We start from the raw sequence: 19,432 nt of genomic DNA on the forward strand, positions 1-19,432 counted from the left end.
TACGATTGTCCTATCGACTTATTGTCTGGAACCACACCTCCTCTGGGCAGAATTTACCCCTTGTCTGTTCCAGAAACTCAGGCCATGTCTAACTATATACAAGAAAATCTAAAGAAAGGTTTTATCAGAAAGTTATCCTCTCCTGCTGGAGACGGATTCTTCTTCGTGGAGAAAAAAGACGGATCCTTGCGACCTTGCATCGACTACCGCAGCCTGAATAAAATTACTGTAAAAAAAGCACTATCCACTTCCATTGATCTATGAGTTATTTGATCGTCTACATGGTGCTAGGATCTTCTACAAACTCGACCTACGAGGTGCCTATAAGCTTTTTTGCATCTGTGAAGGGGATGAATGGAAGACTGCGTTCAATACTCATGATGGACATTTTGAGTATCTTGTAATGCCATTTGGGATTTGTAATGCTCCTGCATTCTTCCAGGAGGTTGTCAATGACATTTTTCATGACCTTCTATACTCCTGTGTCGTTGTCTACTTGGACGACATACTTATCTATTCACCCAATGTCCAGTCTCATTGCCTTCATCTTCGCCACGTATTACAGCGTCTCCGAGAAAATCATCTCTATGCTAAACTTGAGAAGTGTACCTTTGAAAAAAAGAGCCTTCCATTCCTGGGGCATATTGTCACCAGTCAAGATCTTCAAATGGATCCCAACAAGTTGTCCGCAGTTCTTGATTGGCCTCGCCCCACTGGTTTGAAAGCTATTCAGCGCTTCCTTGGCTTTGCAAATTACTATCGGAAGTTTATTACTCACTATTCCACCTTGGTTGCTCCTTTCGTTTAGCTTACCAAGAAGATTGCTAATCCTAGGGTCTGGACTCCAGAGGCTGAAGAAGCTTTCAAACAGTTAAAGTCCGTCTTCGCTTCTGCTCCTGGTTTATCTAGACCCGATCCCAGCAAGCCATTTATCTTAGAAGTAGATGCTTCTTCTTTTGGAGCAGGTGTAGTCTTAATGCAAAAATCTTCTAAGGGAAGAACTGTAACCTGTGGATTCTTTTTGAAGACCTTCTCCCCTGCAGAGAGAAATTATACTATCGGAGAATGTGAGTTCTTGGCCATAAAGTTGGCCTTAGAAGAACGGTGTCACCTCTTGGAAGGCTCTGTACATCCGCTAACTATCTATTCAGACCACAAGAACTCTATCTCCAGTCTGACCATCGTCACAACCCCGACAGGCTCTTTGGTCTCTGTTCTTCTCCAGATTTGATTTCTTTATCCACTTTCGGCCTGCTGAGAAGAATCTTCATGCTGATGCTCCGTCCAGATCCTCAGATGTACAAGACCAGGAGTCCCTTCCTCAACATATTATTCCTCCTGTTCATCTCATCACTACAGCACCAGCATGTCTTCCGCACTTGCCTCCTGGAAAAACTTAAAGAGTACCTGTCATCAACTAAACTTTCCCTGATCCCCCTCTCCATCTGTCCCTTTCTCTAACTATCCCTATCCCTATATTTATTGAGGTTTAAAACACTGTGGAAATACCTTTTTTTATCCCTCTTCATTAGCTCAGGAGCACTGTCTTTCTGAGGGGTGGAAGGAGGCGGGTCCCGGCAGGCATGATGTCACATGAAGCCTGGCCGGGACTCTGCTTCTGCCATTCTTCCTGTATGCTGCTCTCCCTCTGCAGCAGTGTTTCCCAACCGGGGTACTTCCAGCTGTTGCAAAACTACAACTCCCAGCATGCCCAGACAGCCAACAGCTGCCTGCAGACAAGGCATAGAAGAGAGACCCCTTGTGGACAAAAGTATAAAATGAAAAAACTGGTATAAATATTAATATTTTTTAATGAAGATATATTACAATATGTCTTCATTAATGATTATGAACAACATATTAAAAGTTTTTCTTGATGACAGGTACTCTTTAAGTACCTCCTTGTTTATGACTCAGAGTCCTGAAAAGGGGTCATTCCTTTCTTCTAGCTGGTCATGCCGGAATACGTAAATCCTTGCAGCGCATCTCCCAAAAGTACTGGTGGCCCACTTTAAAGCAGGATATCATTGATTTTGTCTGTTCTTGTTCAATCTGTGCCTGGGACAAGACCCCCGTTCCGAGCCTGCTGGTCTACTACAGCCTTTGCCAGTGCCACAGCAGCCTTGGACTGATATTGGCTTTATTACTGACCTTCCTTCTTCTGGCGGCAATAAGGTCATTTGGGTTGTAGTGGACCGATTGTCTAAAATGGCTCATTTTGTGCCTCTACCAGGTTTAACATCAGCACCACAGCCTGCCAAGCTATTCCTTTGCCAATTGTTCCGCCTTCATGGATTACCTTCTCCAGGTGTTCAATTCGTCACCAAGTTCTGGAGAGCTCTCTGCTTTCCTCTCCAAGTTAAATTGGATTTTTCCTCAGCATACCATCCCCAATCCAATGGACAAGTTGAGAGGGTGAATCAGGTTTTAGGAGATTATCTCCGTCATTTTATTTCTTCTCGTCAAGATGACTGGGTAGATCTACTCCCTTGGGCAGAGTTCTCACACAATCATAAGGACTCTGAATCCTCTGGGTCATCACTGTTCTTTGTGGTTTATGGGCTTCATCCTCATCCTCCTCTTCCCTTGTCCTCTTCCTCCAGAGTTCCTGTGGTTGATGAGCAAGTGCAGAATTTCTCTACCATCTGGCAGAAGACTTGTCAATCTCTATTGTATGCCACTTCATGTATGAAGTCTCAAGCGGACAAGAAAAAGGGATCTCCTCCCGAGTTCTCTCCTGGTGATAGAGTCAGGCTGTCTTCAAACTATATCCGCTTTAAGGTACCCAGTTATAAACTGGGCCCTTGCTATCTGGGTCCTTATAACATCAAGAAATGTCTAAACCGTGTGGCCTATTTTCTCAATCTGCCGTACTCACTCCGGATCCCACATTCTTTCCATGTCTGTCTCATGAAACCTGTCATCCACAACCGCTTTTCAAATAAAAACATCTCACCTACTCCCATCTCAGGTACCTCTGATGTTAATGTCATTAAATAAATTTTGGACTCTAAGTTTTTCGAGATAAATGCTTTTTCCTAGTGGTTTGGGAAGGATTTGACCTGGAGGAAAGGTCTTGGGAGCCACAGGACAATACAGGGTGGGCCATTTATATGGATACACCTTAATAAAATGGGAATGGTTGGTGATATTAACTCCCTGTTTGTGGCACATTAGTATATGTGAGGGGGGAAACTTTTCAAGATGGGTGGTGACCATGGAGGCAATTTTGAAGTCGGCCTTTTTGAATCCAACTTTTGTTTTTTCAATAGGAAGAGGGTGATGTGACACATCAAACTTATTGGGAATTTCACAAGAAAAACAATGATTGGTTTTAACGTAACTTTATTCTTTCATGAGTTATTTGCAAGTTTCTGACCACTTATAAAATGTGTTCAATGTGCTGCCCATTGTGTTGGATTGTCAATGCAACCCTCTTCTCCCACTCTTCACACACTGATAGCAACACCGCAGGAGAAATGCTAGCACAGGCTTCCAGTATACATAGTTTCAGGTGCTGCACATCTCGTATCTTCACAGCAAAGACAATTGCCTTCAGATGACCCCAAAGATAAAAGTCTAAGGTTGTCAGATCGGGAGACCTTGGGGGCCATTCAACTGGCCCATGACGACCAATCCTCTTTCCAGGAAACTGTTCATCTAGGAAAGCTTGGACCTGACGCCCATAATGTGGTGGTGCACCATCTTGCTGGAAAAACTCAGGGAAAGTGCCAGCTTCAGTGCATAACGAGAGAAACACATCATCATGTAGCAATTTCGCATATCCAGTGGCCTTGAGATTTCCATTGATGAAGAATGGCCACACTATCTTTGTACCCCATATACCACACCATACCATCAATTTTTGTGTCCCAACAGTCTTTTAAGGGATCTATCCAATGTGGGTTAGTGTCAGACCAATAGCGGTGGTTTTGTTTGTTAACTTCACCATTCACATAAAAGTTTGCCTCATCACTGAACAAAATCTTCTGCATAAACTGAGGGTCCTGTTCCAATTTTTATTTTGCCCATTCTGCAGCACCTGAAACTACGGATACTGGAAGCCTGTGCTAGCATTTCTGCTGCGGTGTTGCTATCAGTGTGTGAAGAGTGGGAGAAGAGGATTGCATTGAAACTTGTAAATCACTCATGAAAGAATAAAATTTACGTTAAAACCAAGCACATCATTGTTTTTCTTGTGAAATTCCCAATAAGTTTGATGTGTCACATGACCCTCTTCCTATTGAATAAACAAAAGTTGGATTCAAAATGTCCGACTTCAAAATGGCCACCATGGTCACCACCCATCTTGAAAAGTTTCCCCCCCCCTCACATATACTAATGTGCCACAAACAGGAAGTTAATATCACCAACCATTCCCATTTTATTAATGTGTATACATTTCAGTGGCCCACCCTGTATTTTAGACCAAGACCTTATTTATACATTTTTGTCTTCAAAAAAGAGGGGGAGACCAAAGGGGGGGGTGGTACTGTCACAGCGAGCGCTCTGGTCCCGCACCCAGACCATGAGTGCCCGCCATCTCCCGTTGCGGCTGGGACCACGATTCGCACCGCGGCACACGTCCGCATGCGAATCGCGGCCGTTTCTTACGTCTTGCTGCCCGGCTCTCTGCTTCCCCGCGTGTACGCCCTCCACCTCCCAAGGCACACGTGCGGCACCTTCTCTAGATTTAACGGGCCAGAGCACCACTAATTGGTGTCTGGTCCATCCCATACATTAAAAATCTCTTCCTCTTCCTGTGTATCCACACCTTTCTGCTACGATATTTGACTGCGCACCTTTGCCGCCTGCCTTGACCTCCTGCTAAGTTTGATTAAGCTTCTGCCTCATCCTCTGGTACCTCGTCTTGCCCAGCTACCTGTGTGATCGAGCCGTGTCAGGGGTAGCGACCTGGGTGTCACCTGTAGCAGCAAGCCCATCCTCCCTTGCGGCGGGCTCTGGTGAAGACCAGTGGCATCTTAGACTCTGCTCCCCTATACAGTCCGACTCATTGCCACACAGTTTAGTAGGATCCACATCCAGCATCATAACACCTGGCTGGTATTTAAAGGGGTATTGCAGTTTTTTTTCTTTTATTTGACGATGCTACAGGGGCTTTAAAGTAAGTGTAGTTCATAAAACCTAAAGAACTCAGCATTTTTCCATTTTTGCATTTTCATTTTTCCCTAATAACCTTCTAAAAATCATAACGCTTTCAATTTTGCACATAAAATTCTTAATTTTTGCACCACCAATTTTACTTTGCAGTGACATTAGTCATTTTACCAAAAAATCCACGTTGAAACGGAAAAAAAAAATAATTGTGCGCCAAAATTGAAGAAAAAATAACATTTTGTACATTTTGGGGGCTTCTGTTTCTACACAGTGCATTTTTTTGGTAAAAATGACACCTTATCTTTATTCTGTAGGTCCATACAGTTAAAATGATACCTTACTTATATAGGTTGGATTTTGTCGTACTTCTGAAAAAAATCATAACTACATGCAGGAAAATTTATATGTTTAAAATTGTCATATTCTGACCCCTAAAACTTAGTTTCTCCGTGTAAGGGGCGGTATGAGGGCTCATTTTTTGCGCCGTGTTCTGAAGTTTTTATCGCTACCATTTTTGCATTATTCTGACTTTTCGATCGCTTTTTATTCAATTTTTTCATGATATAAAAAGTGACCAAAAATACGTTATTTTGGACTTTGGAATTTTTTTGTGCGTACACCATTGACCGTGTGGTTTAATTAAATATATATTTTTATATGTCGGACATTTACACACGCAGTGATACCACATATGTTTATTTTAATTTTCCCAATTTTTTTATGGGAAAAGGGAGGTGATTCAAACTTTTATTAGGGAAGGGGTTAAATGATTTTGATTATCTTTTTTTTAACTTTTTTTTGCAGTGTTATAGCTCCCATAGGCTATAACACTGCACACACTAATCTTTTACCCTAATAGGGGCTTGATTGCTCAAGCCTGTACCTCAGGCTTGGAGCAATCAAACACTGATCGGACGCGACGGAGCAAGGTAATGGGGCTTCCGCTCGCGTCCTAGCTGATCGGGACATCGTGATTTTATCGCGATAGTCCCGATCAGCAGGACTGAGCTGCAGGGAAGCGCTTACTTTCATTTTCGACGCTGCAATCAACTTTGATCGCCGCATCTGAAGGGTTAATAGCACACGGCACAACGATCTGTGCCACGCACTATTAGCCCAGGGTCCCGGCTATGAATAGCAGCTGGGACCGACACAGTGTGATGCTGGGTCATGGCGTGACCCCGTTTTAAACACCTGGACCGGACGCAGGGCGTACAGGTACATCCTGCATCCTTAAGAGGATAATATAGTGTCTGTACCTGTGTGTGACAGTTTCCTCACAATTCTTATGTGATTTTAACCTCAATATTTATTTTTAACAGCATAAAAAATTACTGTTGTCTCAGATTTTTCCCAGGTTGCAATGCGTCCAAGACCTGACATCACTAGTCGTCTGATGACAGGGAGCCTGTCTGCTTCAATGGGTGGAGGGATCGCTTGGTGGGAGAGAGATCAATCTGCATCTAATGAAACAGCTGAAGGCACCCTGATTGAAATGAATGCAGCTCATTTATGTTTCAATGGATGGGGTGGCTGACATTTGAGAGGGAGAAAAATGGAATTCTGGGATTTATAGGCAGGAAATACCAGTTCACAAAAAGCTAGCCACTGTGTTCTGGTAATCTGACAGCATAGCCTTTAGCCCCAAGACAAGTGCAGATCCTTCCTAAGTATGTCTATTACTGTCTGGCAGGTACGTACTAAAATCACCTCATGGTGGATAACCCCTTTAAAGTGCACACATTATATTAGTGTGGGTGACAGGAGGTCATTATTTGAGGTCAGCCCACTCCTCAATGCTTTATTCAGCTTATAATAAGATAAATTGTCTGGACTTATTCTGCAGTGACACTGTAGACCTGAATTTGTTATGCATCAATGGATACAGTAATGGAGGTGAAAGAAGGTATGAGGGGTGTATGTGAGATACTGTATGTTTTCTATTGAATATAGTCTACAGAATATATGTGAACAAGCACTTAAAAATAATTCCTATCATCAGTCGTTTAAATTAGTTTTACAGGATTTTTGGTATTGTATTGACAAATGTCTAGACACTGGAACCAGAGTAAAGAAGTGACCTTTAAATTTAAAAAAAATTTCAACCACACAACAAAACCATTAAATTGCCTTTACCATGATGCACAGTGGCAACGCAAGTTATACTGTACAATGAAAATGGTATTCTTCTTTGTTCTCTATGTTTTTGTCTTCATGTCATTCATTTTATATACTGTAACACATTCTTAATTTTTACCCCTAGGGCTGTGGTGCACATCCAGGTTAATGATGTAAATGAATTTGCTCCAGTATTTAAGGAAAACACCTATCGAGCAACAGTGACAGAGGGCAAAATATATGACAGCATTCTGCAAGTTGAAGCAATGGATGAAGATTGTTCACCCCAATATAGCCAGATCTGCAATTACGAGATTGTCACCAATGATGTGCCATTTGCAATCGACAGAAATGGTAAGTGCTTTTAATGCAACTTATTGTATGGTGTAAAAATATTTACTATAAATAGCATCATTTTTTGTAAATAATAAAGTAAATTCCAATATTACGTAAAATAAAAAGCCTTTGTCAGGAAATGAAGATATAATAAAAACCTTCAGCTATGACTGACATTTTTTTTTTATACTTTTTATCAGATTTAGTAAATACTTTTGGTGCATTTTTACATGACTAATAGCAGAAAAATATGTCTGACAGAACAACTGTAAGGATTTTAGATTAAATCTAACCAGGAAGGCTTACACCTTCTGTTCCCACTATGTATCCTCCCTCAGCAGGTTCCTCATTCTCGGCATGTACTCCTTATAGAAATTTCCTACTTCTACACCATGTATTCACATCATCACCATGTCCACATTCCACACAATTAAGCCTCCTCATCAGCACTTTCCCCCACCCACACTATTTTCCCTATCAGAATGTCCCTAATTAATACCATGTAGCCTTCTCATCAACATGTTGCCCATTACCACCATGTTACCCCCCCCTTCATTAGCATGTCCCCCATGAACACCATGTAGCCCCCTCATTCGCATGTCCAGAACTCAGGGACAAAGGAAGATAAAGCTAGATGACACCTGTCAAGCAAAAATCTGTAGTTAGAAGCTTTGTGCACATGGCATTATATGAAATTATGCCGTAAGCTTATATGCTTTCTATAGTGGTATTAACAACAGTCAATCAGGATGTTATCATATAACCTTTTGGTTGGCAAAGCAGAAAAGTGAGATTTGACTAAAGAAATTTAGTTCTGAAACCTTCGCAAATCAACTTTAAAATAATTCAACACAGACTTGTGAATCTGTTAACTACAATGCGTTAAAAGATGGACAGTTACTTTGAGTACATAGAGAAAGTAGGTCTACAGTCTAAGTGGGAGATTTATCAAAGGATGTTTTTTTGCTTACAAAAGTCGCACAAAAAGTCGCACGTGCGCCTAAGCAACTTTTTGTACGACTTTTGGCTGTAAGCAAAAATCTACAAAAGAGCTTACCAAAGCAAATTTCAGTTTTCACTTTGAAGTGGTCAGGGATTTATCGAGTGCGAAAGTCACACAAAAAGTTGCCACCACCTCCAAAACGGAATTTCATTTTTCCCGCTGGGAGCTGAGACCACAGTTTCGGCGGGAAATATGAAATAATAGCTGTATAAGGGAGTCCGGGCTGGCATCACTGTGCCGCCACCTGGGCTCCCTCTTTTATTCCATCCCTGCTACCCACCCTACTCCATGCTTCATCCCCCTTCTGCCCATCATAAAACCCCCTTATCTACCTCTTATCGCTCATCTTCCCTCCCCAACCCCAACCGCTTATATCAAAGCAGCCATGCCCCATCTCCCTCTACTTATCACTCCCAGCTCATCTTGCGCACCCCTCGTCCCCCGATCATCTTCCCCAATGCCCGCCCGATCATCTCCTGCTATGCCTGCCCGATCATCTCGCGCAACCCCCCGCCCACCCAATCATCTCCCACAACCCCCCACCTGCCCAGTCATCTCTCGCAAGCGCTCGCTCATCTTCAGGGTGCCACGCTGCACATCTCCCACCCCGCTGCTAGCTGTTACAGGACTACAACTCCCAGCATGCCCTTTCATTGAGGACATGTTGGGAGTTGTAGTTGCAGCGGCTAGCAGGCCCTGGTAGATGCAGGCTGGCTGGCTCCCCGGAATATGAAACTACACTGTGTAATTTCACATTTCCCAGTCTGAGCTGTGACTGGCTGGTCGATCTCAGCCAATCACAGCTTAGACCGGGAAATGTGAAATTGCAGTGTAGTTTCATATTCCTGGGAGCCACCGGGCTGCAGTTACTATGGCCCGCTCGCCACTGCAACTACAACTCCCAGCATGTCCTCATTGTAAGGGCATGCTGGGAGTTGTAGTCTGGGAGTTGTAGTCAGACTCCCTGTTTGGAATTGTTGGTTTATGGATGTTTTCCCTAAGGGAGGGCGCCATAAATGTACTAACCAGTTTCCATGTTTTAGTCTATTATCATTTCAGATCCATGTATGCAGAGGAATTCTTTGGAGTTGGTCAATTTTTTTTTGTTTAATATTAAAAAAATGGTTTATGATGGCTTGTGGGGGGATTGTTTTTTGGAATAAAAGTTTTTAAATGTGTTGTGTTTTTTAATTTACTTTACAGGCTTAGGAGTGGAAGCTGTTTTATAGACGGAATCCATTACTAAGCTGGGGCTTAGCGTTATCCACAAAAATAGCTAGCGCTAACCCCCAATTATTACCCTGGTACCCACCTACATACAGGCCCAGAGCTTCAAAAATGCCACTCCTGGGCCTAGGCGGTAACAGGCTGGCGTTATTTAGGCTGGGGAGGGCCAGTAACAATGGTCCTTGCCCACCCTGTTAATGTCAGGCTGTTGCTGTTTGGCTGGTATTTGGCTGAGAATGAAAATAGGAGGAGGAACCCTGTGCATTTTTTTATATTTATTTATTCATGAAAAAAAAATGTGTGGGGATTTTTATTCTCAGTAAGATACCAACCAAGCGGGAACCGCCTGACGTGAGGACCATTGTTACTGGCCCTCCCCAGCCTAAATAACGCCAGCCTGTTACCGCCTAGACCCAGAGCACCATTTTTGACAAAAATAGTGCTAGCTATTTTTGTGGCTAATGCTAAGTAAAGGATTCTGTCTATAAGACAGCTTCCACTACTAAGCCTGAAAAGTAAATTTGTTTTAAACACAACACGTTTAAAAAATCTTTTATTTAAAAAAAAAATACTTCCCCACAAGCCCTCATTAACCATTTTATTAATATTTATCCAAAAAACACAGGTCATCGTGCAGCGAATCTGAAGTAGTCCTTTGCATACATAGATATGAAAGGAGAAGATAAAAACAAACAAAAAATGGGTAAGCACATTTAGGGGGGAAAAAAATTGGTAAATAGCACATTGGTGTTCTAAAGTCATTTAGTGTTTTTTTGCTTATGTGAGCCAAATTTATCAAACCCTGTGATAGTATGATAAATGTCACACATGAGCCAAACCAAAGCAAAAAACTGCAGAACTTGCTTACCAAAGCAACAATGATAAATTCCCCCTAAGTGTTTATATTAAAATGAAAATCATTTAAAGTGTATCTGAACTTTAAAAAGATTTTTAAAAACCTGCATAGTTTTGTTAGAAAAAAGGTCAGAGTGGTGACAAGGTGATTCTTAAGCTCTCACTGCTGTTATTGAGCCCCTTTAAGTTCCATCTATGATACACAGCTATTTCATGTTCTCTCTGTTTAAGGGAAGGGGTCCAGAGCTCTTAGCCACTTGTACATAGTATCCAAACAGGACCTTCCTTTCCCTTACTGTTCTGCCATTAAATAACACTGTTAATGGTTTACTATCCTCAACAGACTGGCAATGTGCTAGGAATGACTTACAGTAGACTATTATAGATGGCATTATGGGAGGGGGTTATTGATGTACAGTGTTGGCAATGTGTTATCTAGGTAAAAAGCACAGAAACTGCAGCAACACAGAAAAGAAAGGATTACACTAAACACTTGTTGGTGATAATGACGATGAAAAGCCTGCAGAATAAAAGGATGAGAGAGGGGAGATTACATTCAGGAAGCAGCATTGTAAACATAAAGTAGTAGGAACACTGGTATTTACATAAAGGACAGCTGCCCAGAACTTTAACGGTGGTCAGAGATAAAAATGGAAGTCTTGATTTAACTTTCAGACACAGCATAGACCTTCTGGAGGGGGTAGAGAGGTTCACAGATTTCAGATACACAGCCTAGGCTCTCTCTTTATCTCTCCTGCACATTGCACTAGTTAAGCCCAACCCCCTACTTCATTCTTGGTCTCTCGTTTTCAAGAGACAGACCAGATAATGGCGTGGACAGCTGTTTGCTGAGAAGGGAGGCACCTAGTAGCCAAGACTTTTGTCTTTGTTTTTTTTTTCCTGATATAAGGAGTTATTTTTGGTAAATAAAGTAATTTACAAATATTTAACAATTCTCATGGCAGGAAATTGATTGAAATGATAGTGACCATTTGGTTGTTTGGCTTGTAAACTTGTCTAGTCAATTGTTGTTTTTGCAGAATCACCTACACTCTTGTTAGTGAGTTATGTCTTCAGTTGCATGGAGATGAGCTGCAATACCATAAACAGCTATTTAGATGAAAGTAATGCTGCTTCTGGAAAAAAAAATATTGACATTTAAGTATTAGTAGACCCCTTTAAAAAATGAGTTCATTTGTACATTTGTAATTAACATAAAAAATGGCTTGTCATAGTGAAATAAGGACACACAGATATAGTACATCTATAGGTCTGTTGATTTGTCAGTACCAATAACTTCGCTAATGTTAATTTAGATAACCTTGCCTCAAAAGGCTAAACAAAGCCCTATGTATTCTGAGATCTAATAAAAACAATGATGCATGTAATCTCCTATTACCTTGGTTACCACTAAAGTGCAGACAATAGACTCTATTTAAGTGAACAATAATGCATAGAAAGACCAAAGTAGAGCAACTACCTTGTAATGAATAAATATTATTGTACTGTATAAAGGGGGAAATAAGCGATATTACTAGAAAAAAACTACATCAAAATGTGTTGTAAAGATAAACCTAGGACACATAAAACTGAAGCCCAACAGCTTGTTGCTTCTGACTCATGCACAAGCTATCACCATGGTCTGCTAAGTAGAAGTGGTGGTTATGTAGAATACAGAGAGAAATTTATCTCAAATGAGAATTGAATTGTCTTTATAAACGAGCGCCTGTCATAAAGAGCGGCTTGGGAGTGAAAGATAATATTCTGGCAGAAACCAAATGGAACAAAAGCTGGGAATCAGCTTGTCTTCTAGACAACAGCAGTTTTTTTTTGGCGTCCAGTAATTTGGATATTAGAGGAAGAATGTTATGTTGATGAATTTGTTTGGGCTCTATATTGAAAGCTTTTCTGCCAACCAAATCCTTCCCTGGCTAATGCACTTATCGCGAGTGTGCCAGATCTGTAACCTTTTACAAAATAAAAGGGTTTTCAGTATTTGCATAATGAATGATTTTGAATTTGGACAGTGCAGAATACTCTGCGAATACCATCAAATGCTAATTCCCCAAACTGTGTTTGGAGGCGATGAATAAGATTGATAGCAAACCAAACATACTTCCAATAGTGTGGAAGAAACTTGTGAATTGCCTCAGTAGACTTTACTCATAATACCTAATAGAAAGAAAGTTATCCAGCCCAAAAAAAAAAACACCAAGGTTTTTATATGAGCTGAGCCTGTTTTAATCTAAAATAAGACCTAATTTCAGATTTTAACACATACATGTACGTGCAGGGATTAGATGTTTCCTGTGTCTTGTATTATTGGTGCATTGCAAATACCCACATTGTGAGCAGCAGTTAGCAAAAACAGATTAAATAAGCTTAACCCAATTATTACTGATTCCATACCAGTCTTACACGGATTCATTTTGTCATGTAATTGGATAGCTGAACAATATGAATAGTAATAAAGGCTCAAAATAAACACTACAATGCACATAACTATTACAAAAAAGTCACATACTAGTGCTAATATTTGCTCCTATTGTTTTATTAGTAAATGGTTATTGCAGTAATGAAACCTTTATTTATTTATTTATTTATTTAACCCCTTAAGGACACAGGGTTTTTCGTTTTTTTTTGCATTTTCATTTTTTCCTCATCACCTTCTAAAAATCATAACACTTTAAATTTTGCACATAAAATTCCATATTATGGCTTATTTTTTGCACCACCAATTCTACTTTGCAGTGACATTAGTCATTTTACCAAAACATTCACACAGTATTAAACTATCTTTTGTGAAGTTGAGCTGATAACCATAAGTGTACTATTGCATTTGTGGGAATTAGCTGCACAAATGGTAGGCAACCAAGCAGGATGTTGGTGCAAAAACAAAAGGGTTTATTAAAAACAAAACAGAAGGAATAGAACAGTTCAGCAGAAGGCTTAACATCAGCCATTAAACTCAGAAAAAACAAAAAACGATATTCCAGCTTAAAGTCCTTACATAACCATGAAGTGGTGGTTAGTCCTGGTGCAGAGATACCAGTTTATCTCCGTCCTGATTCCCAGGGCACCTTTTGTGTGCTCCAACTTGTAGCACACTGTGGGAGAAAATGGCAAACAACTCCTCAGGTTCAAACTCTCCTCACCTGAGGTCAAGGAGCAGCAGGTTTTAAAGGCCTCAATAGGTCTAGTAAAGCCCAGACTGGACTTTGGGAACGACCTCCCACCCCCACTACAGCCGTTCCAGAAAAAGAGCCCACTAAAGCTGCATTGCAGCTATCCTAACTACACACAGGTCAGTAACCTACTGCTACAGACTAAAAATGCTCTTTTTCCACACAGAACCCAGGGAACTTGCCGTTTCCCTTCATCATTAAGAGTTCCCATCCATCCATATATCCATTACATACATGTATACAGCTATTAGTAGCTCACACGATTACATAAATATCTGAGCTGAAACCTTATAACCCTCAAGTGAAATACTTAGACTTTTGAGAGTTTGTAGGTGGAGGACCATACATGTAAAGAAGCTGCCCACTGAAGCTTTCTCATATATATTGAGATGACATTCACTGATATGCTTGCATGAGATTAAAAAAAAAAAAAGTTATCTTCCATAGCCCATCTGCTATTCCTGTTGCCGGATTGAGATAAGCTGCAGAACCAGACACTGTCCATAGAGTGGCAGTGTTTCTGATTATAAAACATACTGTTCCCTCTAATCTCATACAAGTCCTTTAACCCCTTAAGGACTCATGACGTAGGCATACGTCATGAGTCCCAGTCCTACGATATAACACGGGGCCGCACGGCGACCCCGCATCATATCGCGGCGGGCCCGGCGTCATAGTGAAGCCTTTAGCCGCGCGCTCAAAGCTGAGCCGCGCGGCTAAAAATGGAAGTGAAAGTGCCCGGCTAGCCGCGGCATCCCGAACAGCTGTAGCACAGGAGGAGGTCTTCTTACTTTCTCCTGCGATGTCCGATCACCGAATGAATGCTTCAAGCCTGAGATCCAGGCTTGAGCAATCAATCGCCAAAAACACTGATTGATCCATTCCTATGGAGATGCATCAATCAGTGTTAAAGATCAGTTAATGCAATGTTATGGCCCTGTATAGGAGCTATAATATTGCATAAGAAAAGTGTAAAAAAAATCATTAACCCTTTGAATTATCCCTTCCCCTAATAAAAGTTTGAATCACCCGGCATTTCCAAGAATAAAAAAAAAACTGTGTAAATAAAAATAAACATATGTGGTATCGCCGCATGCGGAACTGTACGAATTATAAAAATATGCTGCTTTTTAAGCCGCACGTTCAATGGCGTAAGCGCAAAAAAATTCCAAAGTCCAAAATAGTTCATTTTTGATCACTTTTTATATCACAAAAAAGTGTATAAGAAGTGATCAAAAAGTGATCATAGTGCCCTGAACACAGAAAAATAAAAAAGTTATAGGGGTCAGAAGATGACCATTTTAAACGTATAAATTTTCCTGCATGTATTCATGATTTTTTTTTGAAGTGCTACAAAATCAAACCTATACAAGTAGGGTATCATTTTAACCGTATGGACCTACAGAATAAAGATAAGGTGTCATTTTTGCAGAAAAATGTACTGCGTAAAAACGGAAGCCCCCAAAACTTACAAAATAGTGCTTTTTCATCAATTTTGTCGCACATTGATTTTTTTTCCTGTGTCACCGTAAATTTTTGGGTAAAATGACTAATGTCATTACAAAGTAGAATTAGTGATGCAAAAAATAAGCCATCATATAGAATTTTAGGTGAAAATTTTAAAGAGTTATGATTTTTTAAAGTTAAGGAGGAAAAATTTAAAATGAAAAAAACAGAAAAATCCCGGGTCCTTAAGGATTTAATATAGATTAACAGGAAGTAAAAAGAGATGAAATATATTCTTATAAGGAACATACGAAATGAAAAACTTACCATAGAATAAGGCCAAATACTGTATACTAATAGGGATGGTGGTTCAGCGGTTGTCACATGAAGTATGTACATTCTCATTATATTTCTGTGAACTTCTACTACTTCTTTTTCAATATCACAATTGACTTTAGGGTAGCAGGTTATGTTATAAAAAATAATTAAGATAACAAAAAATGTATATATTATATTGTTCAGTTTTAGAGAAATAGTTGTAATCAGGTCTGGTGAAAGGTTTTTTGTCACCCTAGGCAAAAGCTAATTTTGCCGCCCCCTTGACTTCTCCCATTGGCCTGCCCTTTGACATGTCCCATCTTACTTCATGGGTGACACACTGTAACAAGCCCCCTCCTGATGTAATTAGTTTACTACTGGGGTGACACACCGAAACAAAACTCCTCCTCATGCTACTGGCTGAGCCAGTGGTTCGGATGCTGGTTGTCTAACTTTCTTGTAGCAGAACGGTGCTCCCCCCCCCCCATCAAGAGGGCGCTCCTGTTGGCTGCTTATTTTGCCTATTGGCAGAGCCGGCCCTGGTTGTAATATTAATTAATACAACAATATTATCAAAATGATTTCTTATCGTTTCTACCAGAAGATTAAAGAAATCCAGCTGGCACCATATCATACAACTATTAACAGCCAGTAGTAAATATGTCTCAGTATTTTTATGTCTCAAGTGTTAAACTGTAAATATTAAGGCTTTGTACTCTCTAACAAACAGCACAACAACCTCTCATTGACTCAGCTAATCTGAGAATCAGTGATGGCACATTAGCTTGAAGCAGTGTGCTCTAGTGAAGCTATTCAAGGATGAGTCTCATTCTCACAGGCTCCGACCCACACAGCCTTGAAAAATTGTGCTTTCAAGAACAAGTTGTGTTGGCAGAATCATCAGAATTGGCTCAATTCTTGGTACACTATTTTTATGCTAAGTAACAATATTGACGATGGTCACCTCTAATGTATTGCAGGCAAAAGTTATTAGTTAAAGGATGAAAATACATATTTCAAAAGTTAGAAAATGTACAATGTATTAAAACATCGTCTTTCTGACACACAGGTCCCTTACCACATGTTCATGATGTTATATAACCACCATTATCCACAATTAGTTGGGACATAGTAAGATATCTGTTTTTAATACTACAATTCAGTTCAAATACAGATATGTCCTTTCTTACCCTATAGCCAGACAAATCGTGAGATGTAAAGTATGGTATGAGATGACCAGTCTTTCCCAGCCACAATTTGGTGACGATGGGGAAGATTCATCAAAACAAACACAGAGGAAGCATTGATTAGTAGCCCATAGCAACCAATCAGATTGCTACTTTCATTTTTGAAATGGCCTCTGAAAAATAAAAGAAGCAATCTGATTGGTTGCTATGGACGACTGGTCAACTTTTTCTCGACATAGTTTTCGATGAATCTCCTCCATTAATAAGTGTATATACTGTGTTGCCTCGGTAACTTGACAAAGCCGGTATGCCTGCGAAATGTAAGGAAGGCTGGTGATACTGTGTTTTAAATAACAGTGTACACTGCAGTAATAGGACTTAGTACTAGACTTGTCAGTATTTCATAGCTCCTACATGGGCAAGATACAAATAAAGAGAGGACTGTGATGTATTATAGAATATAATTTAAATTAATCAGCAATCTATTAAAGAACTCAGTTTAGAACCAAAGTAGCAGGATCCACATATGGGGCTTCTTATATAGTGCATATTCTATTAGGATCACTAATAAAGAATATATTTTAAGTGGGGTGTCCATGGTTTATAGCGCCTGTGCTCAAAGATGGTAAAACTGAGAGGAACATGATATTTTGAACTTGGGACCAGTCAGGGACATGAATATTTAGATATAATTGTATACTGTGTTTTGGGTCTAATTTATTTGCCGAAAATCTGTATTAAAAACAGCTATTTCTGGCCTACAGAGAGCCTCAATAGGGGTGTCAAACAGTTTGCTTTGTTTTAACACGCATAGGGAGTGTGCTGTGTTAGTGAAATAATACTGTTATTCAGTGTGACATGCAGATTACAGGCATCGCTATTAGAATCACTGCCGTAGAGCGTTGATGTGGCAGCAGGGAGACCATATGGTGTCAAAATTGAAGAGGACAAAGACATTTTTTCATGTAATTTTTATTTAATTTAACTAGCTGAGTACCCGGCGTTGAATGGTTTTTCCTTCCTAATCCTTGTTGGGGAGGAAAATCAACAAAGGAGGAAGCTTTTGACTTCATATCCTGTCATCATATATTGTTGTCATATCCCAACCCCATATCCTGTCCTCATATCTCAACCTCATATCCCGTCCTCATATCCCGACCTCATATCCCATACTCATATCCCGTCATCATATCTCGACCTCCTATCCCGTCCTCCCATCTTGACCTCATATCTTGTCTTCATATCCCATCCTCATATCTCGACCTCCTATCCCGTCCTCCTATCCCAACCTCCTATCCCGTCCTCCTATCCCGTCCTCTTATCCCATCCTCCTATCCCGTCCTCATATCCCGTCCTCATGTCCCGTCCTCCTATCCCGACCTCCTATTTCGACCTCCTATCCTGACCTCCTATCCCAACCTCCTTTCCCGTCCTCATATCTCAACCTCCTATCTCGACCTCCTATCCTGACCTCCTATCCCGTCCTCCTATCCCACCCTCCTATCTCGACCTCCTATCCCGACCTCCTATCCTGTCCTCATATCCCATCCTCATATCCTGTCCTCCTATTCTGACCTCCTATTTTCACCTCCTATCCCGACCTCCTATCTCGACCTCGTATCCCAACCTCATATCCCATCCTCATATCCTGTCCTCCTATATCGACATTCTATCTCGACCTCCTATCGCGACCTCCTATCCCGACCTCCTATCCCGACCTCATATCCCGTCCTCATATCCCGACCCGTAATATGAGTACCAGGTATTGAAATATCTCCAGCCGTACGGAAGTTATGTGGGAACATACATTTCCCATTGATTTGCATGGGACTTTAAACAAAAACCCTGACCCTCAAAAATGGGGGTAGTTAAGGGTTAAATTAACTATCCTATATTTTAAGTTGACATATAAGTAACATGTAACCAAGTATTATCGAAATATCTCCGGCCGTTCGGAAGTTATGCAGTAACATATATTTCCCATAGACTTGTATGGAACTTTAAACAAAAACCGCGAACCCTGGCAAATGAGGGTGAGTAAGGGTTAAATTACCTATCCTATGTTTGTTGTTGACATATAAGTAACATGTGTGCCAAGTTTCATGTTAATATCTTTAGCCGTTTGGACGTGATGCTTGAACTTACACACACACATACACACACATTGGCCCTCATTTACTATTGCAAACCCGACATATTTTGTTGGGTTGTACGGCAGATTCTGTCGCATTTCGCCAGAAATTCTGTCTGTGCCAGAATTTTCGCCAGAATTGAAAAAAACCCGACTAATCCTCCATTTTGCTAAGAAAACCCGAAAAAGGGGCATGGGCGCAGGGAAAAGGAGTCGTGGTCTCCGAAAAGGGGCATGTTCCTGACATTTTCACAAAAACCCAACATATTTACTAAGGTTTCCACAGAAAATGTGGTGGATTTGAGCTGAGGAAAACCCAACAGATCAGAGTATGTGTAAAAAAAAGCAAAGTGTAGGGAAAGTGGAAAATGTAGGGAAACCTTAGTAAATACCATGGAAAATAAATTGTAGGGAATTAAAACCCACAAAGAAACCGCTACTCCACTCTTAAATGAGGGCCATTGAGTTTTATATATACAGATTAGAATTTATTAACATTTTTGAGTAC

General features: G+C 40.6%; 1 protein-coding gene across 2 annotated transcripts in view; it reads left to right on the top strand.

The window, feature by feature from the left end:
* The window catches only part of CLSTN2 (calsyntenin 2), a 1,059,217-nt gene that overhangs the window by 719,927 nt on the left and 319,858 nt on the right, over positions 1-19,432 (top strand). For both annotated transcript variants that reach the window (XM_056564871.1, XM_056564872.1), the window contains exon 4: positions 7,382-7,590. In XM_056564871.1, the coding sequence (XP_056420846.1) occupies positions 7,382-7,590 (209 nt within the window). The remainder of the gene's footprint in view (positions 1-7,381; positions 7,591-19,432) is intronic.

Source organism: Hyla sarda, chromosome 3 (genome assembly GCF_029499605.1).
Source record: "Hyla sarda isolate aHylSar1 chromosome 3, aHylSar1.hap1, whole genome shotgun sequence".
Classification (NCBI taxonomy): Eukaryota; Metazoa; Chordata; class Amphibia; order Anura; family Hylidae; genus Hyla; species Hyla sarda.